The sequence below is a fragment of the Fringilla coelebs genome, assembly GCF_963513975.1.
Source record: "Fringilla coelebs genome assembly, chromosome: 5".
In the NCBI taxonomy this organism is placed as follows: Eukaryota; Metazoa; Chordata; class Aves; order Passeriformes; family Fringillidae; genus Fringilla; species Fringilla coelebs.
The window spans coordinates 50,009,448-50,036,138 of record NC_140033.1 but is presented as its reverse complement, the minus strand read 5'-3'; the positions used below and the strand labels follow the sequence as shown (position 1 = coordinate 50,036,138).

Genomic DNA, 26,691 nt, shown 5'->3' with positions numbered 1-26,691 from the left:
GAGGGGTTCTAGCCCACGCTGCATACCCAGAGAGAGCAGTGTATGCTCACTCCTCTCCCAGGCATTACGGCCTCATGAGAAAGGGAGTATATCCGAGCAGCTCCAGGCCTTGGTGTATTTGGGGGTTGAGAGGCAATCATGGGAGGCATTATTTGGTGGTGAAGGGACTTATCCAGTGTATGGGTACGGAACAGAGGAGACTGTGGGCAAAGGGTGCAGAACGGGGAGGCTGGAGGAGTTAGATGGCTGACTCCCTGCGGTATGAGATTGTATCTAGAGGCAGAGTTGCCTGGAGCCGCTCCAGGTCCAGGTGGCTTCCAAAATCCATCATCTGGATGATACCTCCCTCCTCCTTGGTGTTGCCCCCTAACACTACACCCACTTCATCATCATCTTCATCTTCATCTTGACTGACAAGTGCCAGCTCATTCTCGTAGCAGAAGGCACTGGGAGGTGGTGGAGAAGGTAGGATGGTCATCTTGCTTTCTTGCAGCTCCCGGGCTGAGCAGCAAGGTGTGCCAGCTACCTCGTATGTCTTGTGAAAGCGCGAGTAATCCACTTTGTAGTGGTTCTTCTCCTCAAACACAACTGGTTCAAAGCGATGACCCCAAAGGATTTCGCTGGCAAGGTAAGAGCTTCGTGCCTGTGTGGTCATGGCTGTGGCTTCCACCATCCCCTCCAGAATAACCACAATCTCAAAATTCTCCGTCTCCAGCTCTTCCTTGCCAATCCCATAGAGGGGGCTCTCCTCATCAATCTCATGAACGATAATAATGGGTGAGACCAAAAATATACGATCCAGACCCACATCATAGCCCACATTTAGGTCCCGCTGGTCCAGGGGGAGGTACTCCCCTTCCTCCGTCATGTAGGGCTTGATGAGCTGGGCTCGGACATGGGCCTCCACAATGTGACTCCTCCTCAGGTTGCCCACCCTCCACATGAGACACAGTTTGCCATCCCGCACGGAGATGACGGCGTGGTGGCTGAAGAGGAGGGTCTGGGCCCGCTTCTTGGGCCTCGCCATCTTGGCCATGATGGTGCCAATCATGAAGGAGTCAATCACGCAGCCCACGATGGACTGCACCACAACTGCCATGATAGCCAGCGGGCACTCCTCAGTCACGCAGCGGAAGCCGTACCCGATGGTTGTCTGTGTCTCCACTGAGAAAAGAAAAGCCCCCAGGAAGCTGTTCACGTGCATGATGCAGGGCTTGAGGAGAGAGGGACTCCCTGCCGCTGCCGGTGCATTGAGGTCGCCATGGAAGAAGGCGATGCACCAGAAGAGGAAGCCGAAGAAGAGCCAGGAGACCAGGAAGGCGGCAGAGAAGATCATCAGCATGTACCGCCAGCGCGTGTCCACACAGGTGGTGAAGATGTCGGCCATGTAGCGCTGGGATTTGTTGCTCAGGTTGGCAAAGTAAACGTTGCACTGGCCGTTCTTCTTCACAAAACGGTTGCGGTGCTTCCGCCGGGGAGCATGGCCCTTCCCGTTCCGGCTGTGCCCGTTCATGCTGCCCAGCGTGGAGACCTTGTGCCCATCCTCCTCGGTGGAGACAATGCTGTACCTGGGAACAGAAGAAACGGGCACCTCCATCAGGAATACGTGGACGGTAACAGCACCACCGAGACAGAGAGGGCAGGAGGTGTGGGTGGTTCTCAGGGGAGCAGTACTGTCCCGTTGGATCTCACAACAGCACGTGTCAGTGATTACTGCACCATGGTGCCAACCTGACCAAGCTGGGGGACACCAGCTGCAATGGTGTTGGTGCCTGGAGGTTGCATCTAGCAAAGTCCTGACAGGGCAGCAAAGCAGCAGCAGCTTGTAGCTCTGTGGTACCTTCCAGCCTTTATGGTGGGGAGAGATACAAGGCTTTGAAACCTGACAGCAGCTGGGACAGCCGGGAAGCCTGGGAGCAAGCACCCACAGACTGGCCACATTTTGGCCCTCATATAATACAAGGCTGGGAGTTTCTATTTTCTCCTCTGCTCTGCTCACTGATTTCATGGTGTGTGGTGACAATGTTTATACACTTCCTGCCTCAGGACAATTCTGTTGCCACAGCAACATGTGTGTCTTCCATCATCCCTTATCCAAAGCCAAAGGTGTAATTTGGAAATCAACAGCCAAAGCACTGGCAGTTTCCTTGGCAGAAGCTGCACACACACTTTCTGGGAGACCTTTCCCCCTCTGGCCCTCTCCCTCATGGTTGGCTCTGACACTGTCCCTCATGTGATCCAGTGACACTTGCAGACACTCCTGAAAGATGTGATGATAGATGGTGCTCTGACCACCGAGGAAACCAAGAGAGCACACTGAAGCACAAAGGCAGCTCTGCCTTCATGCCTGACCAGCTGCAGCCTCACAGGACCCTGGGAATCTCTCCCTCCCACCTTGTGGTGCTGACATGTCAGCTGGAGTCTTCCAGAGTGGGCCTCCACCTCATGGCAAGGACAGCACTGGAGTTGTGATTCCTGGGAACATGTGGCTTCTGCAGTGCTGCTGGAATCTGTAATTTCTGGTCCAGCACCATGCAGTGCTTTGCTTCTCCTCCATGGTATTCCTCCAAGCACTACCCCTACATATGGCATGTTTTGGGTTGAGGGAGGAGAGAGGAGTCATTCCTTGGAATAGAAAAGCCACTGACAGGTAATTTGAGAAGAATACATCAAAAGGCAATCTGAATTTAGGGTCTGAGGGCCAGATGAGGAGGACTGGATCACTCGGGGCAGCAGCAGGTCTCGAGAGGAGGGTTACTCACCGATTGACTCGGACGCTGCCCATGGCTCGCTCGGTCATCAGGTGTCAGGGGGCCGTGGGAGCTGCCAGGGCGTGGGAACTCATGCAGCAGCACTCACGTGGGACTGGGCAGCTCCAGGTTTCACCTCTGGCGAGCTGGGACCAGTGCTGCCATTGCGATTGCTTCTGGGCACACACCTGGCAGAGAAGGACAAAGCAAAACCTGGTCAGATCCCCTCTGGCAGCAGCTATCAGAGCGGCTGGCACAGGGCTCCCAACCTTTTGCTTAGGGTGAGTTGGGAGGTGTCACCTGCTGCAGCCTGGCTCAGGCAGGTGAGGAAATGGTGGGTGCAGACCGGGTGCACACCCTGCAGGTGAGGAGCTGATGGGGGCAGACCGGGTGCACACCCCGCAGGTGAGGAGATGATGGGTGCAGACTGGGTGCACGGCCCGCAGGTGAGGAGATGCTGGGTGCAGACTGGGTGCACATCCTGCAGGTGAGGAGATGCTGGGTGCAGACTGGGTGCACGGCCCGCAGACCCCGCGCTCCCCAGCAGAGGAGCAGGGCTGGCCGGTCACCGCTCTCTGGACCAAGGGCACAGCAGCTGAGCCACTATATTAATATCAGAGCTTACACGGGGGAGAGAGCTCAGCCAGGCTAAATACCTCTCACACAAGGACTAACAAAGCACAGGAATGCACAGCAGCCCTCAGGGATCCCCGTCAGCCCAGCCTAACTCTGAGGGTTTTTTGTCCCAGGGTGTGCAGAACACCCTATTTCAAATAAAAGAAGGAAAGCAATGGGTAGAGCCCAAAAGAACTGATGGAAAAGAAGGGCTCAGGGGTAGCCAAAGAGAAGCCAGTTAGAGGAAACAAACCTTGTGACATGCCCTGTGTACAGCATCCAAGGAGCAGCTCAGCAGCAGGGTCCTGGGAGGATGTCCAGCAGATGTCCCAACCCAGTCCTCCCAGAACGGAAGGATGGGGAAGCCAAAGACTCAAGAGCCGACCTATTCCACCTGCCCAGAACTGCTGGGAAGAGAAATGCACTGAGGGGGTAATGACTCACAGATTAGGAAGGGCTTTGTACACCCATGCTAATCCTGCACTGTAGCCTTTGGATTACAGCAGCCAGTGCTGCGTGTGGATGCAGACAGAACCAGCTAATCTATTTCCTCCCAGCCTCTCCAATGAACAGCCGCTGGTTGCCAGATATGGGAAAAAATACAAGGATTTTGGGATCAAATGTAAGGCTTAGAGCAGCTTGCAAGTGGTTGTGCACAGACAGGAGACAGGAACAACAAATGATGTTGCCTAGAATGGAAAAGCTGGTGAGAACCATCCTTGTCCCATCATTAGCGCCCCAGAATGGGGTGCATGTGGCCAGAGGTGCCCACCAGCTTTCCCCAGGTAGGACCAGACACTGGAAAGCAGCAAGAAGGGAGCTCCAGACATCACCTCTGATGGGATGACGACTACTCAGTTACTGAGGCAGTTAAAGCTCTGCAGCAATGCAAACATGGGTGTTCAGAGCATGGCTATTATAAGACCAGGAGAAGAAAACAACCTTGTAATTCACAACTCACCATACAGAGACAAAAGTGAACAGCTGCCCAGAAATCCCCACCAGAAAAAAGTACTTTTACACTGAACTCTGCCAGCTCCCACCACTTCACTGCCCTACAACATCCAAGTCTTCATGAAGTTGGTTTGGCCAGGGATTTTTGCTGTGCAGATGGGTAAACCTATAGCAGACCCCGGGGCTGGTAACCTAAGATAATCAGAAATGTTGATGTGATGAAGAGAGGTCACTACATACCCACAGATTGTCCTGCTGGGATAAAGCTGACCAGAGCCATTGCATGTTGAGTTCAGACTGCGGGGTCCCACATGACTTTGGGAGGTGGCAAAGGTGGCAGTTTAGGTACAACCCTCTGTGCCAGCCCTAGCCAGGAGAGGAAAAGCATCCTCTTCAACCGGCATCATTCTCAGCCAGCCTGGATATGCCAAGCTCATCCTTATCCTGCACTGACCCGGATAACACAGGGAGGGCCCTGTCACAGCTCACACATATGAGTAATTCACAATTTCCTGGAAGTTTCTACAACCAACAACTCTCTCTCTCCAGCTGCAGAAACAGGTGCACCATTTCTAGAGACTTTGGATTTCTGGCCCAGGCAGCAGACAGCTCCAAAAGAAAGGGAGGAGGACCTAAGGTGCTTTGTGAAACCGTGTGCAGCAACACCTGGATCTCTGCTCCTCACCTTTTTCCCCTTCCCAAGAAGGGACGAAGGAAGAAGATGAAATACAAGGGCTTTGTTCCTCTCCAGTTCAGGCTGGTACAGCTATGGGATGGGATGAGCGCACTGTGTAAGAGCACTGCATCCTGTGGTGCTGTGCTTCCTCCTGGCTCCCACATGGAAGCTCATGTCAGCCGGAGCTGTGGCAGAGCCTCTTGCACAGAGTCCACCATGGCTGGACTGCGGCTCAGAGCCTGGGCAGCCTTTGCTGCTGGCTCCACAGTGCCCGAACAGAGCATCAGCAGCTAAAGTCACATCACTACCTGCAACTGGTACCTAATCACAAGGAAAGTATTTCCACAAAGGAGTCTGAGCACACACATTTGAGAGTGGGAAAGAAAATGCTTTTATTTGCAGTAAATGTTTACAAGTGGGAGAGCAATGGCCTCGGACCGTGCACGGATCCACGGAACTCACACAGAACTGCACTCATAGATCTTTCTCTGCTTAAAATTTGAGAATTTTTCTGGTGGATTCAAGGACCTCAGTAACAATGGGCAGTATTTCTGAGGCAGCAACTGTCTGAGCGAGGCATCTTTGCCCATTATGAGCTTGTGGAAGTTTTGCCTGGTGAAGTCTAAATTGTGCTTCACTGCTTCCAGGCCAATCTGTTCTCAGGTTTTCATTCCCCAGCTTGCATCTCTCCAGCTGTCCTTGGAGAATAAAGATCTTCTGCTTCAGCCTCTCCATGTTTGTTTCGGCATTCAGAGCCCGCTGGGTCATTATCTGAAGATGACACTCAGTCTCCTGGACTATGGACTGGAGCTCTTGGACTTCCCTCTCTCGCTCAGCCTGGCTGGTCTTCAGCTGATCCTGCAGGCTCGCCACCATGCACACCTGTCTCTTCAAGTTGTTCTGGAAGGTCTGAAACATTCTCCTGACCATGGCATTGTCCTTCCTGAGCGCAGCATTCTCGCCCCCGAGCCTGTCGTACTGTTCCCTGAGCACGTCATATTCCTCCCTGAGCACGAGGTCCTCCCCCATGAACACGTCCCTGTCCTTCTTGAGCTCTTTGAACGCCTGCCTGAGTGTAAAGTTCTCCGCTGCCAGCGCCATGTTCACGTTCCTGAGCATTTCGTTCTCCGACCTGAGCATGCTGTTCTCCTGCCACAGCGAGTCATAGGCTGGCTGCAGGGACAGGGACTCTCTGTCCTCACTGTCCTCGCCGTCCTCCTCGCGCAGCACGTGGGGCTCCGCTCCCGTGGTGCTCTCTGGGTGTCCCACATAGTGGTCTCTGGCATGGGCCTGTGTGGCAGTGGCCTCTGTCCCCAAGTGCTGGCCGGAGCTGTGCTGGAAAGAGTCATGGAAGCCACTTGGTGCTGCACCAGCCTTTTGGGGGGCAGGCAACCTCTGACGCCCGGGAAGGTGGTAGGTCGGGCTGGGCTGCTCATCTCCATCATCCAAGCTGTCAGACATTCCCATGTCTTTGCAAAATGGCTCCTGAAACTCCTGGTCTTCCTTCTCAAGCTCCAGTGCATGCTTGGCCAACCCCGCCTGTTTATCCTTCACCTTGTAAGAGTCCTGAATAGCTATGAAAAATGTGGGTTCTCCCAGATCCGCTGTCTTATTTTCATCTGTGCTGTCGCTGCTCTTGCACAAGGGCGAAGGAACACCAGAATGGCAGGAGTTCCCTGATTCTTCACTGTCTTCATCACCACCATCATTGTCATCATCACCTTGCAAGCCTTGAGATTCTGGGTAGACCATCATCATTAGCCCAAAGATGCGAAACGGCTGTGACATTTTTCAGGATGCTCTCAGCTGCAGTAAGCAGGAGAATCCAAGTTGTGTTCCTGGAGTGCAGGCCATGCAGGCTGTTGACACTGACAAGCAGTGTGCCACTTTCTGCAGCTTCAGCAATGCTTGTTGGGGCCACCAAAATCCCTCTGTTCAGAACACCAGGATGTTCAGGAGGGAGAGGAGAACCACAAACCTCTGCATCCTGGCTCTGGGGATACCTGGAACCACCAACATTCCAAGGTCTGTGATGTCATCAAGTTCCATGTGCGCTGTCAGAAGCAGGGGAGGGGGAGGAAGCAATCAGCTGCTGTCCTGATTCTGTCTAGGACTGCGTTAATTTTCTTCATAGTAGCCAGCAGCACAGTGTTGGATTTAGTGTAAGAACAGTGCTGATAACACAGACTTGTCAGAGCTGTTGTTAAGTAGTGGCCTACTCCAAGACAAGGACTTTGCTGTTGCTCATGTTCTGCTGCTGAGGGGCTGCACAGGAATCCAGGAGGGAGCATGGCCAGAACAGCTGGTCCAAACTAGCCAAAGGGATATTCCATGCCACAGAACTTCATGCCCAGAATATAACTGGGGGATTTAACTGGAAGGGGCTGATGAATGCCTGGGGACGTGCTGGGCATCAGTCACTAGGTGGTGAGTAATGGAGTTGTGCATCACTTGTTTCTCTTGGGTCCTGTTATCCTCTCTCTCTGTGCTTATTATTACTATTACTGTTAATATTATTGTTGATAATAATATTAATATCATTAACATATTTATTATTGTTATATTTTGGTTTGATTATCAAATTGTTCTTATTTCAACCCACAAAGTTTACCTTTTCTTTTCGATTCCCCTCCCCACTGTGTTTGGGGGCAGTGAGAGGGAGGGGCTGAGTTATAGTTAAGTCACCTGCTGGGGTGAGACCACAACAGCTGCAAAAGGTGTTTTTGGCAGCATGAGGATAAGCTGTCCTCCTGGTGTGGAGCTGACCCCAGCTTGGGGATGCTGCTGGTGGGCAGAGAGCAGCTCAGGAAGCCACCGGAGACCTGCAGCGTAAAGGAGGGACAGGGACGATCCAGGCCGGGCGGGCAGCATGGCTCAGAGGGGACAGCCCTGTCCCGCAGGGTGCTGAGACCTCTCCACCAGCCAGGCCGAGCCACTGGCACTTGGGAGGGGCTCACCCTGGTCGGAGGCAGGGGACATCACCAGCGCTTTGGCCACAGGCATCGCTCTAAGCTGAGCGGCCAGCGGAGGGTCCACGCTGTGGTGCTGCCAATCTGATTCATCCCTGCTGCCAGCTGGCACAGGGAAGTGTTAGTAATACCCAGTGCCACAAACTCAGAGCGGCACGAGCCAGGAGACGAACAAAAATAAACACGTTTCCCACTTCCACCCCAACACACCCCCACAGCGCGTGGTGCCGCCATGGGAAGGACAGACAGGCAGGCAAGAAATGCCTGGGCTGGGGACTGCTGCCATATTGGGTCACTGTCCCTCCTCAGCAGCTGGAGGGCCGGGGCCACCACTCACATCCCTGCTGGCAAAATCAATGCCACCAACTTGGCAAGGCCTGGGGGCTTACTGGGAGCCCAAACCCTATGCAAACGTAGTTCAAATGGCTGTGAAAAGGTCCCATTGCAACTTGGAAACCTGAAACACAAATGGAATGAAAGGGGAAGGCTCAGAGGTGTCTCCAGCAGAAGGGGATTATATTCATATCCTGACCAGGCAGCTGCCTGTCACATGGACAAGGGGGAGGAAAGCCTGGCTGAGGACAGAGACACGAATCCAGAGCATGCCTGAGGGCATTTCTTGGAGCGTGCTCTGCCTCCTGAGACCCTTCCCCATGTGAAGGAGGAAGCTGCAGAGTCAGTGGCAACTCCTATGGAGTGGTATGAAACCCAGCTGGAGGGTACAGCAAGGATTGATGCTGGGCTGGAGGCTGCAGCCTGGACAGAAGCCTCTCCTCCCTCCTGTCCTGGGTGCACATGAACACCCACGAGTTCATGGCCTGCAGAAGCCCCTCAGCACCTTTGAAAGCTGCTGCAGCCAGCATGGATGTCATAGCCACTGCCTCACAGCATTGAAACAGCCCCCCAGATGGGTCTCCAGGGGCCAGCAGCTGCCTCCAGCCCCAAAGCATGTGCTACCCTTCCCTCTTTCCCAACACGTCCTGTGTCTGAGATTGAGCAATGCCAGGGACAGCACCACGGTGCTGCAGTCATCTCCTCCTTCCCGTGTGACACCGTGCTCCAGCAGCACAAGCCATCACACCAGCCCACGCTGCCACCCCAGTTCTGCTCTGGCCCTGAGCAGGCACGTGGGGCTGCACTGCTGCTGTCCCTTTCCAAGGCATCTGCAGGATAATGAGGTCAAGGTGCTTGGTGCCGGGGCAATACCTCCATCGCTCCATCCCCTGTACACAGTGCAGTGCCTCACACGTCCCAGTCTTTCTCCAGCCCCTCCAGAGTAGATCATATATTGTCAATCCTTCTTTAAATTTGCAATGGAAGAGTCTCATGAAACAGAACAGAAAAGTCCACGCTAAAGCACTCCCCCACTTCTCTTTTTATAACAACCATATCTGGTGCTCTGGGACATACACTGTGAGCGACAACGATGGAAAAATCCCAGGGTATTTTTACACTCTTAGTCTTTGCTTTATCTGGAGTTGTCTGGCAAATGCTTCTCTCCTGTCTGTGGTCAATACCGCAGCCGCTGGTTGCACTCCGCTTTGTGCCTTTGTCCCTGCTGCCTCCTGGCTCGGGAGCAGCATCCACAGCCCAGCCTGCCAGCTCGGCACGGTGACAGCACGGCAGACGAACTTCTCGCCTCTTGGGGAGTCAGGGCGGAAACACCCGCAGCTGAGGAGGGACCTCTCTGCCTTTTGCAGAGCCATGCAGACCCGCAGCATTCAGTGCGCCCTCTCCATCCTCTTTGTAACTCCATCTCTCCTCCTATTCCTCACAAATATTCCCAGGGTTGGTGCTGGGGCTCACGGGGCAGCTCTGTGCCGTGGGGGGCTGTCCTGCCACAAGAGCCAGTGGCCGAGCTCTCTGCTCCGTGCCGGCAGGGCAGGCTGCCAGGCGCTGCTCGGGCACACGCGAAGGCACAGTCACCGTGCAGGAGAGTTTTACCATATTAAAAAGGCAACTGACATATGGAAGGTGAGGGGAGGAAGCTGTAATCAACTCTATACCATTTTTATATACACACTTCTGCCTTTTCGTTCAATAATTATAAATAGATCAGGTGCCAACAGTCCCCATCTGCCCCTCGAGGCATGATCCGCTGACCAGTTTCCCTCTCCAAAAGAGGATTTTATTCATGTGCCTCTGCCCGGTTTATATTTTGGAGTGGAGTGAGAAGGGGGGATATTTTTTCCCCCTGTGAAGCTCTGGAGCCTGAGGATGGGTAATATGAAAACAAAACAAAATGATTTGAAGTTAAACCATCTCAGTGTGTGACTCAGAGCTATTCATAGCTCCCTGAAGCCAGCTGCAGCAACGGAGCCAGAAGGATTCTGCCCGTATTATTATTCCAATTACCATCTGAATTAAAAGTTTGAGCAGTGATCAGCCCACATGCTGATGGGAGGGGGAGAGAAGAAAGCGAAGAGAGAAGGAGAGAAAGAGTGAGAGGGAGAAAAAACAGATAAAAATGGGAACCACACAAAGGTCCCCAGGATGACAAAGTCAGGAAGAGGCACAGAAAGGTGACAGCATCACCTCCCGCCTGCTCCCACACCGCCCCAGCGATCCCTGCTGAGGCTGCACCGTCCAGACAATGGCGCTGCGAGAACAGCTGCCTACTCCCCAGGATCTCAGACTAGGTGGGGGATACCCATGGTGGGGTTGGTGGGACTGGCACCGGCATTCACCCACTCCTCTCTGGCCAAAATGGGGCTGGGGGAACATGACACGGGGGCTGGACTGAGCAGGATTGTAAGAAGAGGATGCTGCTGGAGTGGCAGCTGGGGAGAAGCCCCTGCTTTTTCTTGCTGAGTGAGGAAGGTGGGTGTTATTCTCTGTAGCTGGCATCACAGGAGAAATTAAATGCTCAGAAGGGCCCTGGCCTTCCCTGGGTAGTGTTCTTGGCCAAAAAGAAACCGAGCTTTTGTAGCAACCAGGGTGCAGACTGCATCCCACCTGCTCCCGAGGAAATACAGGGGCTGACATACCCCCAGCACCCTGCTGCCAAAACTAGACCCCAAAGGATTGGTGCAAAACCTGCAAGAGCTGAAAAACTGAAGGCTCTGGGGTGTCCCTGAGGTCCTCACATCCCAGGCAGATGCAGTGCACTCAGGTCACCTCCTCCAGCTTCCCAGCACAAGTGCACAGTGCAAAGCGTGTCTTCACTAATCTCCGCATCCCTGGAACTCCCCTCACTGGGTGTCCTGCCTTGTGGGAGCCCTGATGTAAAGCCATTCCCAGCAGCATCCCTTCAGCATCTCTTCAGCACAAAGTGCCTGGCCGTGTGGGATGTCTTGATGGCTTTTGGCTACTCAGGGGACAAGGATAATTATTGGTGTGCAGGAAAATGGGGGTAAGAGTGGCTTACATCATCTGCCTGCCTGCTGCAGTTGTGGTCTTGACAGGGCAGGGATGGACTGCCAGTGACTCTGCCAAGCACTCAGCAAGGCAGGTGCCTGCAAATAGTTTATGAATGATGATAACAGCAAACGACAAGCAGGGCAAAGCCTGCTCTGCACCGAGCCCCCGATCGAGAGAGGCTGCAGCCGCTTCTCTGCACCCAGCTGCTGCACGACACCTGAGTTTCCAGCCTGGCCCGGCTGCTAAGCACTAACCCATCAGTGACAGGGGAAAAAAAAAAATCTCCCTTCACCCCCCTTGTCACTAGGCTAGCAGAGAGCTGAGCAGAGCTACGAGCCTCCTGAAAGGGCCCCAGCTGCTCCCCTTTCAGCCATGCCTGCTAGGCATCAGAAACGGAGCACAGGGAGCATCCCAGGTAAGCTGCAAAACCGCATTCCTGCAGAGAGGGATCAAGTATTTCACTACAGGTTCGCTGACTTGTGCTGCTGAGGCTTGATCCGTCAGGTTTAACAAGCACCTCTGGAAGGTGTCAAGCCTAAGTGCTGCCCAACTCACGCAGTACGGAGTACCTTGCCCGCTCCTTCCCTCCCCCCAGCTCTCCGGCAGGGAGGGGCTGCCATCGCGGGCAGGGTCGGGCCGGGGGAGAGCAGTGCGGCGCGGGACACGGCGGCTGCATCTGCACACTGCCAGGACAGCGATATCCCCCCCGCCATCGCTACGGGTGGCTGTCATACCCCTGCTCCTCCGGGCTGCGACAGCCGCTCCCGCCGGGATCCTGCCTGCTCACCTGCCTGTCGCCTGCTGGCGCTCGCTGCTGCCCGCAACCTCTGCCTGCTCACCTCCGCCCAGACACGAGGCTGTTTCTTGGTGCTGGGAACAACGGGAACAGGAGAGGAGAGGAGTTCTGGGGCCGCTGTCTCTGGTCCCGTGGCAGGCACCGCCTCTTCATAATGCCATCGAGCTTTTCGGAGGGGCGAAGCGCCGGTCTGCCCAGCCTCTGGGATCCCCGGTGCCCTTCAGCCCCCGCTCTCACCGGGCGGCTGGCGGGGCCGATCTATACAGCTCTCTCGGGGCTTCACCCTCCTCTAGAGCAGAGTCACTTTCGACATCCACCTGCTCTAAGACTCCTTTCAGCTGGTCAGTCTGCGCGGGTGCTTCAGCAGGCTGCCCGCAGAAAGGGAGCCGGCGAGAGGAGAGGGGAGAGCCAAACTGAAGGCAGGGAAAGGAGAGCAGGCAGCAGAGAGGCAGCTGGGACAAGGCCAGCAGCTCTTTGTACCAATGCTGGTACCGCTTGCCAGGGAGGGAAGGAGGTGGGGAGATGTGTCAGGGTCGTTTCTCTGAGCCTTTTGCAGGGGACAGAATGGGGGACGCTGCTTCCCTCATTATGGAACGGCACCAGGCTCCCTCTGAAGTGTTTCAGGAGAAATGTTGCCATAGAAATAAAGCAGCCGTCCAGATTGTGAGGGGCAGACCCACTGCCATGGTGCCAGGGGCGTGGGCAGAGTGGCGGCAGGAGCCCCTGGCAGGCGGCGTGGGGAGGTGCCGGGCTGGAGGGCGCCTTTTTCTCCACCCTCCAGCCTCTGATTTCCAGGGAGAGCAGCAGTGGGGCTGCTGTGCCAGCATGGCTGGTGCCAGGAGATGGTGGGCATCTCCTCCCCAGATAAGCCAGTGGGTGAATGCCGGAACTGTCCCTGAAGCAAGCTGCCTGCTGCCAGGCTCCCAGGAGGACAGGCATGGAGGCACATGGATCTCTGGGGCCACGGGAACAGGGTCTTATTGCATCCAGCTCCCACCCCTCAGCAGCCGGCACCACTGCACCACCTTCACTGCTGCAGAACGAGCCTCAGAGGTCTGAGGGCGAGAACCAGCCCAAAAGCAGCCCTTGCCTGTCCCAAGCTCCCCACTGCCAGAGAATCAGCATCTCTCCCAAGGGGCTCCAATCCCAACCATCACCATTAAAACCACCTTGTCTGCCGAGGAAAACCGGTGCCGGTGCCTCTGGGGTTCCCTGTGAGGCCTCTCCGCCCTGGGAAGAGGCACAGGAGCAGTGACGTCAAGGAGCAGGAATTAGCCTGACTCAGTTTCGCAGCGTTGCGAGGCAAGCGCAGACGGCTTCACTCAGCCCGTGCCATTCACAGAAAAGCGAGCGCCAGCGGGAGGCTGGGAGCCGCGTGGATGAGTAAGGGATCGATTGCTGAGACGCCAGCATCCATCTATCGATCGCTGGCCGCGCTGCCGGGCCAAGCCAGCCCAGCGCAATAACGAGGCGGGCTAGCGGGGCTTGCCGAGGGCGCGGGGCCATTAACTGCTCCGCTCTGGTGTCAGCGGGCGCAGGTATCCATCACGGTGCCCTCCTCCCCCTCGCTGGCACCCTCCTGGCGCTGACACCACCCCAGGGATGCAGCTGCTTCCCGGGCGTGGCCGATGGCTGAGCTTGGGGTGGCCGAGAGGCTGGAGGGGCCAGGGGGGAATGGTCCTGACAAGTAACTCCATCCCTCCCCAGCCACCTCCTGGCTTTCCGGTTTTTCTTGCAAATCATGGTGGTGGGCTGCAAGGGACAAGGACCACTGCCAGCTCCACACGTTGGGGCAGTTGATCTTAGAGCCCAAATGGGGAGAGATGGAAGAGAAAAAAGGTGGAGGAGAGGGAACCTGCTTCCCTCCAGAGCAGCCCTCTCCAGCTTATCCTTTCTGTGGCCATCTTCACCATTTGTCCTCTCCCCATCACTCCCTGTCCCCAGCAGATTCATGCTTCCCCCTAAGGCACATATTTGTCCTGTATTGATTATTATTTTCAGTGGCTGCAAACACTGCTGGGGTGTCTCAGGCTTCTGTGGGTGCCACTTCTGGTGGTGAATGGAGAAGGGGCACATCCCCACGTCTCTGCCACGACGTATTCCCCATGCACCTGCCTGATCCCTCCCAGGCTCCGGGTAACCCCAAGCCCTGGGCTCATCTCCACACCTCCCACCTCCTGTGGATGGCTCCTCCCGAGCAGCCAAGGAGGGCACAGAGCAGGGGTTGAAGGTAGCCTTGGAGCTACGTCACCTCTGCCACGCGTTCCCGTGCGCACCGTCACTGTCTGCCCCTCACAGCACACCCCACGGGGAGGAAGGGGAGAGGGGAGAGGCCCCAGAGCTGCTGTTTGCCGTGCCATCCATCCATGGAGTCAGGGCTGGGCAGCAGGGATAGGAAACTCCAGGCTCTTCCCAGAAGGATTTGGATGACTCCAGGCTATTTGCCCAGGAGGGAGGGCCGTGGGGGCTGAAGGGCCAGGGATGTCCGAGGTGATCTGCCGGCACCATGCAAACCTGCCTGCCCACTCCTGCCCCGGTGGGGAAGCCGGCCTTGTCAGCAGGGAGCAAAGGCAGAGTTTCTCTGGTAGTTCGCTCACGGCTTCCTCCTGAGCTCCTTCACCCAAAGCCACTGTCCAAAGACCCTTTGCACCATGCCTGTCTGGGGGGGTGTTGGACCACCACGGGCAGGATCAGCCACGCTGGGACTAGGAGAGGTGGAAGGCAAGGGAGAGGGGGGCAGATCTGGAGCCCGAAAAGCTCCACAGGCAGCAGGAGAACAAACACATCCACTTCAGCCCCATTTGCACCTGAGAGCTTGGAGAGCAGGCCTCCAGCTGCCTTCCTGTGTGTGAACTGGCCAGCACCAGCACAGAGAAGAATCTACAGAGCAGGAGAAGCAAAAGGTGAGCAAGACCCAGCCCAGGGCTAGAAGACACTGAGAAAACACTGGGAACTGAAAAAATGAAGAAGTTACCTGCAAAGGGACCGAAGTCAGGGTGGCAAGGGGGCGGGGAGGGAAGTCGGGGAGGTTTAGAGGCAGGAGCCCACCCCTGCCCCTCGGCCCGCGGCCGCCCCGGGAGCTGTGCATGAATACGCCATGCACACAAGGCAACTTTATTATTCACTGGCACGCTCGCACGAAGCCACGCATCTCTCCCCAAGTTATATTTATAGCTGTTCCTCAGAGCGAACGCAAATGAAACAATACATTATTTTCCTAAGGGAGAAAAACCCTTCCCGCTCTCCCGCCGGTGAGGAGAGCAGCGCGCCCGGCGCCGCCTCTTACCCGGGTCCTGCCGAGGGCTGCCGCCGGCTCCAGCCGTGCCGAGCCAGCATCAGAGGAAGGGGAAAGCGGCCGGTCTCTCCATCTCACCATGAAATGTCTCAGCCGGACCGGAGGAATCAGGGAAGTCTCTCTGCAGTCCTCGCTCGCCTCCAGCCTAGGTTTATTTTTTTTCCCCTCCGAAGAGCTACTTCTCCGCTGCGACCTGCTCCTCTCCTAACTCTGCCCTGCCCACGCCAGCGCTCTCCTTCTGCCTCTGCCTCTCAGAATTTTTTTGCTCCCAGGAGCGTCCATCCCACGGAGTGCTGATGTGCCTTCGTGGCTCAGCGACGGGTTTAGGTCTCCCCCTCCTGCCTGGCTCCCTCCTTCTCGGGCATTATTTGCCCGTGCCCCTTGCTGCCCCCCTGCTCCAGTCCCCAGATCCCCCCTCTCCCTGACACTCTTCCTCCCTGTGCGCTCCGCTCCCTTTCCCTGGCTGCCTCTCCCCCTCGCTGATTGCTATGCAGTCTGTAGCTGAGAAGTCAGTAACTCCGTGGTAGGATCCAACAGCTTTCCGCTACTTTAGCCCATCCTCGCATGTGAGCTCAGAGCTGCGGAGCCTCCATGGAGGAGACAGAGCAACCATCGGCAGCGGGAAAGGGGTGGTGGGGCCGCCAGGTGCCCCCGAGGAGGTGGATCCTCCTCCTGGGCTGCTGCACAGAGATTAAATAACTACCGTCAGAGGGTTCTTTCCCACCTGGATTTGAGGTGCTGGGCTGACACCTCACCCTGAGGAAGGACCGGGCTCTCCCAGCTGGTGCAGAGTGTTTGCTGTGGGGCATTGCCTCCCCACTCTGCAGAGCAGGCGATTTCCTGCCGGGATGGGTGATGCTGGGACAGGAGCTGGACACAGAGATCAGCCCTCGGGGCTCCAGGATAGAGCACAGCCACCCCGGGAAACCTGTCCAAGAAACCTCCTTTGGGTCTCCATGGCCAGCAGCATCTCAGAGGCCTTAAAAAGGCGACAAGGAGAGAAGGCAGGGGACTCTGCTGCAGCAAAGACAGAGGCTGAAGGGGCCCCTGACCACACAGGTAGGGGCTGTAGGCACGGGGTCCTGGACAGCCCTGCTCCAGGACAGCGTTTTTGTGGACATGGTTTTCCTCTTGGTGTCTCATATGCTGTCCTCAGTGTTAAGGACTGTGCTGAAAAGTCAAAAAATATTTTAAAAAAACATTTTTTTGAATCTCCTATGGGCCCCAATCCAGCAAGGACCATGACCCTCCCTCCCAAAATCCTCCCAAGATGGGGCACATGGGATGACCTCTGGACAAGATGCTGTGGAGCCTGCTGTGCCCTGCTAACAGCAGGGAACGCTGCTGTGGCGAGCACAGCCTGCTCCCACCTGGCAAAGCCACTGCCAGGGCAGCAGAGGGTGCTGGGGTGGGTTTAGTAGCTCCATGCAGGAGCTGCAAACCAGGAGCACATCAGCCTCCTGAATGGGTCAGTTCACCCCACTGCACCCATGGCTGCTCCCTGCTGCTCCTGGGGAGCTGCTGCACCTGGATGGAGCAGGGCCAGCCTGTCCATCCCCTCTGCAGCCATCCCTATGAGGACCTCATTCAGGTTCAGAGGGCTACTTACTTTCCCAGAAGTTCTGTCTCTAGGGCCTGTTGTGGGGCTGCTTATCAAGAGCTGCATCTGCTCTGCATCTGACCAGTATCTGCCCAGCTGCTCTTTGGCAGAGGCACCATGACAGGCCTTTCCTCTTCATGTGGTGAAGGGATGAAGATGGGGCTGAGACATCTTGCTCCTTCCCACAGCGGGCAAAGCCATCAAGTGCCCTGTGGCCACCTCAGCTTCAGGTCAGGTTTCACCCTCTCTGCCTTTTGCTCCTCATTGCTGGCTGCCCTCAAGGCCTCACCACATTTCCCTCTGCCTTTGTGGCAGGAGAATGGATAGCTGCACCTCGTGCATGGCGTGGCAGCCTGGCACGGCCAAGAGACAGGTGGCACTTCCAGAGCCAGCGAGAGGGGCATGGGGACGCCACACTGAGGACGTCACGGGCCCCTTGGTGTCCTTGTGCCCCCCAAGTGCCATGCCCTGACCGCCCCATGGCCGCCGGCCCCAGCAGCGGGGTGGCTCACACTCACCGCCCCCGCCCGTCTCCACCAGCACCGTCTTTAATAAGAAGTGTGGAATATTTTAGCACCTATGTAAAAGCCACCACAGACGGTGGTGGCAGCCGTTGCCAGGGAGACGCTCCCAAAAATAGCCCCACTCCGCCAACCTTTCCCAGTGCCGCTGGGGGGATTGAGGGAGGCAGAGGGATGGAGGCATGGAGGGATGGAAGGGTGGAACGAGGGATGGATGAAGGGATGGATGAAAGGAGGGAAAGAGAGTCATAGAGATGGCGAGAGGAATCTTTGGAGGGATGAATGGAGAGAGGAGGAGTGAAGAGTGGCTGAAAAGATGGAGGGAAGAATGGAGAGAGAGAGGGGGAGTGAAGGATGGCTGGAGATGGATGGAATGATGGGTGCAGCGGAACGCAAGAGCTCCTGGGAAGATGAGAAAACGCTGCCTGCCCCTTCTTCTGCCATGAGGGCATGAGGAGAAGAGCTACCTCTAGGCCAGCAGCCCCCACTTGGACACCTGTGGTCCTGCACTCCTGTGATACCTAAGCCAGCACAAACCCTCAAGCCCTCTCTGCACTGAGCAGGTCTGGCTTTGGGAGTTTAAACCAAAGAACAAAGCTTTGGGCTCCTTAGCACCTGCCATGCTCCCTCTTTGATCTTCTACCAACCATCCCATCTCTGTCCCCAGTGTTCCAGAGCTGCCCAGCCAACCTGACCTGGTCATGGGGGCAGAGATGGTGAAACACAGAGGTGATCCATGGTGCTCAACCCCAACATGTTCCCCAGCCCCTCTGGGAATGCAGAATAATTTCCCTCTCTTAGACAAATCCCTGAAGCTGCCCACTCTCCCAGGAGGTCTGGATGCAGCCTCAGCTACATCCTGCAGCAGGAATGGAGGGAAACACCTGGAGCACCACCAGGGGGAAAAACAGAGAAGCCTTCCTGATAAAAGGAAACAAATGTTTTAGTGATAAGGAAATGCCCTTTGTCCCTCTTCTCATCCCATAGCCATCACCTGACAGGCAGAGGTGGAGAAGAGCTCTGGATGAAGCTGCTGCTGCCTGGCCCAGGGGCTCTGCAGGAGGAGCCTTCCAGACCAGCTGAGGCAGAGAGGGAAACCCCAAAAATAGAACTAAAGGAGGAGGGGCTGGGGGGGGAGAAAAATAAACCCAACAACCCCAAAATTTCATTTTTAATATCAAATCCCAGCTCACTTGCCTCCTTGTCACCCTGGCGACATTCCTTGTGGTCACCATGGAAACGGGAGGCATGGAGAGAGCATCACCATGCGGGGTGGTGGCAGCACCCGGCATTATTTTGGGAGGCAGGGAGACACCCGGCGCAAGGCGCTTTGCACTGTGGCAGGGAGGGAGGAGGGAAGGTTTATTTTTACTTGGTCCCACTCCATGTGCCAATTTTTTCTCCTCTAAGAGCCTGGGTGTCCCTTGCCCTGCAGCAGCTTTCCTGTGGCCCTCATGAGCCACACTGGGATGGTGTTCCACGGGCACAGCCCAGCCCCACCACCCTGTTCCAGCTGGGTGAGCTTGACTGGGCTGCTCCCATGAAGTCCCTCTAATGGTCACCTCAGCTGGTGGCTCCTGGTGCTGGAGCAGGAGATAGTGCTGGGACTTGGGCCCATCAGTTCTTCTTGGGAAGGTGCAAGACGAGGAGAATAAACCTTTGCCACCCCTCTGCCGGGGGCTTCTTCCCTTGGCTGGGACAAGAAGCTGCAAAGAGGAGTGCAGGGACACGACAAAGACGAGGGCTCTCTGGCATTGCACACCAGGGGATTGGAAGGGGATGTCTTGGAAGAGAGGACCCCAAATCTGTTCCTTCTCCCCAACTTTACATCCCTGCTCTGTGGATGGAGCCCACCTGCAGAAGGACCTGCAGGGCCACTGGGGCCGGGGCTTGGCTTTTACCAGCACCCACATGGCCTTGTGAAGCCCTGCTGAAATCCCAGGCAGCTCCACTCTGATGTCTGGAAACCCAATCCAAGCAGTCCCTGCCCTTTGCCAGTCGTCCCTTTGCTCTAACCCACCCTTGTCCCAGCACAGCAGCCCCTGCCTCTGTGCCCTGGCTGGGAAGAGGCAGGGATGTCTCCAGTTTCGTGGGGCTGAGCAGGTGTTTTCCTGGCCTGTGAATCCATCTGGAAAAGCCCTGTGATGCAGGTGCTGGAGCGTCAGAGAGGGAAAACACAACCGCCAACCTAATGGGCAGGGAGGAAATGTATGCAAATATATTCAGAAAGGGAGCGGTGATGCTAATAGGCTTGTTAATCCTCTCGGAAAACACCAGGAATAATATTTTCACGCTTTGGTTGTTAAGGATGTAACTCCAAGCAAGCCCATAAGGACAGAGAGAGATGTGTAGGGGATGGCCACAGGTCATGGCTGGGGACAGGGAGGGCAGCAGCCAGAGCCAGCTTTGGGGCTGGAGCAGGCAGGATCACACAATCCAAGAGTAACCAAATTAAACCCACGGCCAGATGAGATCTGCTCATGGACAAGGAGACAAATTACAACTTCCATTAGGTTGTACTTAGATATTGACTATCTAATTGCTGGATCTTGATGCAGAGGTCCCCCTGCTGCTGCCATGAGATCTCCCTGTGTAACTGCTGCTCCAAGGACAAGGTTCATCCAAAACAAGCTGGTCACCCAGCTTAAGATGTTTTCAAATGTATTAAAACTTTTTAACAGTCACTGCTGAGCTAGTTTCTTTGAAATCTATAAAAACAGCAGCAACCATGTGCTTCTTTCACTCAGCACATTCCCCACGTTATTTGTAACCCTCTTGCAGGAATCCAGGATTAGTATTTTCAGTGAAGTTTGTTTCAAACCAGCCCTTGGGAGGACCTTTTTTTTCTCCAGGGCTGTGCTCAGGGCTCCACACTGCTCCAGACAGGGCACCTGAAGGAAGGGGTGCCTGCAGGGGCAGACACCAGGGAATGGCTGTCCATGACAGCTGCGGAAGAGCCACAATGGCTTGATAATTTAAATATCTCTCCACTTCTTCTTTGGCTGCAGGAGCCAAGGGGGAGCACTGGTGAGAAGTGGGATGGGGCCGGGAAGGGCAGAGAGCTGAAGGCTGCCGATGGAAGCAGGACAGATGTTACTGCACCCGTGGCGAATATCCCTGGAAAGCCTGGCCCTCGCCGGAGGGTGTGTCCTCAAGGCCAGAGGATGGGAATCCTGTTCCCTCTGCCTTTTCCCCTTTAACCACACTTCCGTGTGTAACTTGAGACAAGCAGGGGAAGAAAAAAGAGGAAGGGAAAAAAAGAGAAAGGGAAAAATAGCGCAGTTATTCCCGCCTCTGCCTCCTCCTCTCTCTCCTCCCCGGCCAGCCAGGAGCCACGTCACCGTCACCCAGCGCTGGCTTCGGGGCTGCTCAGCCTGGAGAGCTCTCCGGGAGACAAACTCCAACTTTCAGCCCAAAGCAGGGAGAGGAAGGCCCTGGGCTGGGAGAGCGAGAATCCACCTCGGTAGAAAAGTAAACAAGGGAGACATCCAGCCTGGCAAGGGAAAGGCATCTGCAGCCGCGGGGCAGGGGAGACTGAACTTTGTGCTACGAGAAGGAAGGGCTCCGTGCTCTGGGAAAAAGGAAAGTTGAGCCGAAGGAGACCGTTCATTCCGCCGAGGCTCGGCGGAGAAAAACTTCCCACCCTCGGTCTCCCTGCCTGCAGAAAGAGCCCCACTCCCTCCACCCCAGAGGAGTCCCCCGGCACCATGAACATCTTCCGCATCCTGGGGGATGTCTCCCACTTGCTGGCCATCATTATTCTCCTGCTGAAGATTGTGAAGTCCAAGTCCTGTGCTGGTGAGTGCTCCCAAGTCCCAGGGAAGGAGGGTGGCCCTTCTCGGAGGGCAGTTCGGTGAAGGGTACATCAAAAAGGGAGCTGGAAGGGCCAGTGATAGCCCACAGGACCTGGCAGCCCTCCCCCATGGGCTCTCTGAGGGAAGTCATCCTCTTTCCCTGGGAGGTCTCCCGGCCAGGAGAGGGCTGCGCTGGAAGGATGTGATGTGGCAAGGCGCACAGCCTCAGGCAGGTGTTGGTCTCAGGGTGGTGAAGTGAAGAGGGTGGCAGGGCTGGAGGGAGGTGGAAAAGGAGAGCAAGAGGTTGTGGTGGCACCAACACCAACAACCTGGAGAGGAAGCTGCTTTAGGTTGGAGGTTCTGCCAGCGGTGGGCAGGTGCCAGAGGCTGCCCCATCCCAGGGCGAGGAAATCAGGACAGCAACTTCCTGCAGGAGAGTTTTGCTCTTAGTTCCCTCCTCATGAGATTTTGGGGCTGGGCTGCTGGGGCCGTGACCATTATCACAGGTACAGAAGTGGGTGGGCCCGACTGCATTTCTCTGCCAGCCGTGGCCAAGTTCCATCAGTGCCCCGGGGCTGGTCCTGCAGCTCTTCCCTCCTTCGGCAGATGTCACACCACACAGCCCCCTGCTGAGGTGGGCAGGCAAAGGGAGAAGGGAGGCAAGAGAAAGGCCTTTCTAGGACAGCAAGGACTGAACTGGCCAAAGCACAGTAAACATGCCTATTGAGCACAGTGAACATGCCCATTGTGCTCAATGCCAAAGCACAATGAACATGCCCATTGAGCACCAGTTCCTACAGGCAGCACTCAGGGGCATCAGCAGGAACCTGCCCTGTTACTTGGGAAACTCTGGCCACTCTGGGTAGTGCTACCTCAGCACCCACACACCAGCCCTGGCTCACAAAACACACTTACACATCAATGCTTCCAAAGGAGCTGTAAGGGGAAGCCACCATCCCACAGACCCTTCCCTTCATCTGTTTTATTTTCCTTTCATCTCCCTGCCATGCAGGAATCTCTGGGAAGAGCCAGATACTTTTTGCCCTCGTCTTCACAACCCGCTACCTGGACCTGTTCACGAATTTCATCTCTGTCTATAACACTGTGATGAAGGTAAGGAGAGGGCAGTACAGTGGGAGAGGCTCCCCTCAGCTCACTGTGGTTTCTTGGGGAGGTGAGGGCACACAGTCACTGAGTTTTTCAGCCAGGAAGGGTGGATAAGGATGCTTCCTTTGGTGCCGCTGTCCCTCCATTGACCAAAAAAACCCCTTGCCATAGTCAGTGAGTGAGCTGAGCCATATTTAGTACCACTAAAACCAGAGCAAGATGCCATGAACCAAGCCTGAGTATCCTTGTACAGCAGAAGCATTAACATAAAGCTGCCAGGGAGCCAACCTCTTCACAGAGTGCCCCAGAGGGACTCAAAACGTGAGATTCCCATGGTGTGGCAAGCTTTACGTGACCACTGGAATATCTCCAGCAGAAGTCAATCTGTAAGGCAACACAGGCAAAGCATTCACCATTATCTTGACTTCTGGGAAAGCCAGCCTCTCTTTAAGCACACACAGAAAGTGCAATTGCAGGTAAGGTCTTGCCATCTCCCTTCTCTCCCACAGATAATTTTTTTGATTTGTGCCTACGTCACCGTGTATATGATCTACGTGAAATTCCGGAAAACATTTGACAGCGAGAATGACTCCTTCCGCCTCGAGTTCCTGCTGGTCCCTGTCACAGGCCTGTCATTTCTGGAGAACCACAGCTTCACCCCCTTGGAGGTAAGGAAAAGCTGAGGCAGAAAAAGGGAAGGGAAGCAGCAGCAGCCTTACACCAGGCAGCAGAGTGAGCAGCATGTTGAATAGCCGAGATTTTTAACAGCAAAAGCAGGCAGGAAAGGCAAAGTTGGCAGGCCTTGAAGACAGTACCATCTATAGAGCAGCTCAGTGCTGTCTCCTCTCACTCCCAGCACAGCGAGCTCATTTTCCCCAACTTCAGCAGCACTACTCATCCGCCTCACACATCAGTGATTTGCCAAATGAAAAGCTCTAGGTCTTAACACATACTAACCAGCACTGACTCCCCACTGCCTTCATTTTGCACCTCATAGATACTCTGGACCTTCTCCATCTACCTGGAGTCTGTGGCTATCCTTCCTCAGCTCTTCATGATCAGCAAGACAGGGGAAGCAGAGACCATCACGACACACTACCTTTTTTTCCTGGGCCTCTACCGGGCCCTCTACATTGCCAACTGGGTCTGGCGCTACCACACAGAGAATTTCTACGACCAGATCGCTGTCGTCTCCGGGGTGGTACAAACCATCTTCTACTGCGACTTCTTCTATCTCTACGTCACCAAAGGTAGGTAAACAGGTTGCTGTAATACCGAAAAGTTCATTCATTCTTGCAGTATAGGGTGGAGCTGCAGCTTGCCATGTGTTAATCCTTACATGACTTTATGTTTTGCTGGGTTTGTGGCGGATATTATGCACCTGAAGTCCAGTTTAGAAAACATATCTATTGACTGAGAGTGGGCATCACTGCTCGCAAGGCTCTGGATATTTGTGTGAAACACAGCAAGAATTAAACCAGAGTTAAGCCTGGTTTAACACCACCTCAGAAGCTAACAACCGAGGTACATTCAATTCTACATATATTTTGAAAGATTATGAATCATGCAAAAAAAAAAAAACCAAAAAACAAAAAAAAACTTTGAGGGGGAAAAAATAGCTGCAGGCAGACAATGTACCTGAGAAAGCAACTGCAGACATACGGAGATATTATTAAAGCTTCTTTTCCTTTGATAGGGAAGATCAAGTTCTTGATTGTGAAGAACTGATTCTGTAGGAAGATGGGCATCTGCATAGACAAGACACTCTTGTTTTCCAAAACCAGATGCCCCTTCCATTTCAGTGCCATGCTTTGGTAAATGGCCACCAGAGCTTAAAAGTGCACCAAGGGCATAAATCCTCATAGAACATGCTGTGGTTTGCCGAGGCTGAAGGACACTTCAAAACACCTTTCTGTTGAGAAGGATGGAATTAGACGGAATTAGCCAAAGGGATAACGATTTTCCTCCCTCTTCCCTTTCCCCAACAAGTCTGCCAAAAGCAGTAATGACGGCCCGGTTTGAAGTTTCAAGGGATGGATTTTTGGTAGCTTCGTGCAACACACCTGCTGATAGAAAGGTGACAGGAGCACTGAGCAGGTGGCTGGCCTTGGCAGATTAGGACATCCTTCTGTTATTAAATATTTTTGTAGCCAGAAAAATACCTTCTGAAACTGCCATCAAGGTGCTCCACGTCAATTCCTTTTTTTTTCTTTTCTAAACTAATTCCTATTTTAGCTCCGCTCAATTCACGTCTCCTGTATTTTATGAGAAATCCATACCCTTTGTAGCTGTGATGGTGGAACAAAAGGGGGAAAAAACACAACTGCTGGCTTCCAATCTCACACTGCTAGTGGCAGAGCTGCAAAATTTAGATGATACAGGAGGCAGAAGAAAAAACATTTGTAAATGGGACATCACAGCAGGAAGAGAATTGCCTTTTTCCTCTTTTCTTTTACACAAATGTTCTGGATCATGGGAGAGAAACGGCGTCTGAAGACATGCAAATACTTTGCAATCCTTCCTGAGAGCCAGCAATATTTTAGCAGGTTGCATCTCTTACATTCTTTCAAAAAAACCAAACTTTTCAAAACATTTCTAACACTGAAGAGCTCAGAAAAAAGGGCAGTAATGATGAAAAAAGAAAGCAAAAGTGTGTTATATAAAGAGATGGATTTAGTAAGACTTCTGAGCCTATACCAAAGCACTGCAAAAGGATTTTTATAGAAAGCTACTTCTTTTTATCTTGTTTTCAAAACTAGATGAGCTCCCTTCTGTTTCACACAAGGACATGAAAGATATCCTGAGGAAGCTTTCACTACCCAAAGAGCTTGTATTTCACAGAATCGCCAGGGGTGTGGGCAGTCAGGGTGGAGGGGGGAAAATCATCTAATCCATGCCCCTGCAAACATTTTTCAAGGTCCTGTCCAGTAAGAGTTTGACTATCCCCAGGGTGAAGCCTCTCTGGGCAATCTGTGCCACTGTCTGGCCACCCTCATATAAAATACTGTTTTCAGATGTTTAATTTCCCATTGTCCCTTGCTCTGTCACTGGGCACCACTCAGTAGAGTCTGGGCCTGTCCATTCCTCCCATCCAACACTTGTGCACATGGGTAAGGTGCCCTTCAGCCTTCTCAATGCCAAACAGACTCAGCTCACAGCCTGTGCTCCTACATCAAGATGCTCTTGCGGCCCTTCTTGACTCCCCATCTCTTGTTCTGAGCCCAGAGCTGAGCCCACCACTCCAGCTGTGGTCTCCCAAGGCTCAGTGGAGAGGAAGAACTCCCTGCTCACCCGGCTGGCAATGCAGCTGCAGAGACTCTGCTTCATCACAGGGGCACACTGATGGCGTGTGTTCAACTTGGTGTCCACCACCACACCCAAGGCCTTTTCTGGCAAGGTGCTTTCCAGCTGGGCAGCCCCCAGCACAAACTGGTGCCTGGGGTTGTTCCACCCCAGGGCTGGATGGGCATTCAGCTTTGTTGACCTTCACAAGGCCTCCATCTCTTCAGCCTGCTACAGTTCCTCCAGCCTCACCCAGTCCATCAGGCCCTCCTGCTGGTGCATCCTCAGCACATCACAGCCCTGCCCTTTGGCACCCAACAGACATGGCCTCGGTGCTGACCCTGGTACCAGCCTGTGCCAGGCACAGCCACTGCACAACTGACCACCCAGGACAGTCCCCAGTCCGGCCACCCCATCTAAGCCTATGGGCCTGTGGCATTTCCCAGAGGCATCCCTGCCACCCCAACGTTCAGCTCAGATGGGCTGGGAGGGGCTCAGCCAGGATCTGGCCACAGACACTGATTCAGGCCATGCTCTGTATCAAAAGGAGAGGAAAGCACTAGGAAGAGCACATCATTGAGAAAAATATTTAAGATGGTCCACCCATGAGAACAAGTAACCATGCAAGTCAAACAAGAACCTTTTCCTTTAGCATGAAGGAGGATAAATAGGTTGTGCTTTCCCCTCTTAGCAGCATTTCATAGTGATTGTCTCCCATTTGCAATCTGCAAACCTGGCACCCCACTACCTGCCACTCTAAATCGTAAGTCAGAAAACATAAAATTGTAGAAACAATAAAACAGTTGAATTCCATTAAATTTACTCATTATCCTTGTCTTTCTCCTTGCAGTCTTAAAAGGAAAGAAGCTAAGTCTTCCCATGCCTGTTTGAAGACATCCCACAGGCAGCGCAAGAAATTCCAAAGACGAAGCTGTTTAAGATCACAGCTTTCCTTCCCTGGCCCTTTTTGAC

The 26,691-nt window shown here is 54.4% G+C and overlaps 2 protein-coding genes across 3 annotated transcripts; one reads left to right on the top strand and one right to left on the bottom strand.

The window, feature by feature from the left end:
* Positions 1-238: 238 nt before the first annotated feature.
* On the bottom strand, positions 239-15,456 carry KCNJ4 (potassium inwardly rectifying channel subfamily J member 4; the record flags this gene model as incomplete). Of its 2 annotated transcripts, none has more annotated exons than XM_084205843.1 (2): positions 239-1,568; positions 15,407-15,456. In XM_084205843.1, 2 exons carry the CDS (start codon positions 15,454-15,456, stop codon positions 239-241), a joined length of 1,380 nt encoding a protein of 459 aa, XP_084061969.1. The 2 variants fall into 2 exon arrangements, with proteins under 2 accessions (XP_084061969.1, XP_084061970.1); XM_084205844.1 differs by lacking the exon at positions 15,407-15,456 and adding an exon at positions 2,763-2,800.
* A 5,765-nt stretch (positions 15,457-21,221) lies between these two features.
* On the top strand, positions 21,222-26,610 carry KDELR3 (KDEL endoplasmic reticulum protein retention receptor 3; the record flags this gene model as incomplete). The annotated part of the gene is made up of 5 exons (XM_084206142.1): positions 21,222-21,334; positions 22,343-22,443; positions 22,947-23,105; positions 23,435-23,687; positions 26,570-26,610. Exons 1-5 carry the CDS (start codon positions 21,244-21,246, stop codon positions 26,608-26,610), a joined length of 645 nt encoding a protein of 214 aa, XP_084062268.1. The 5' UTR covers positions 21,222-21,243.
* Between the last annotated feature and the right edge of the window lie 81 nt (positions 26,611-26,691).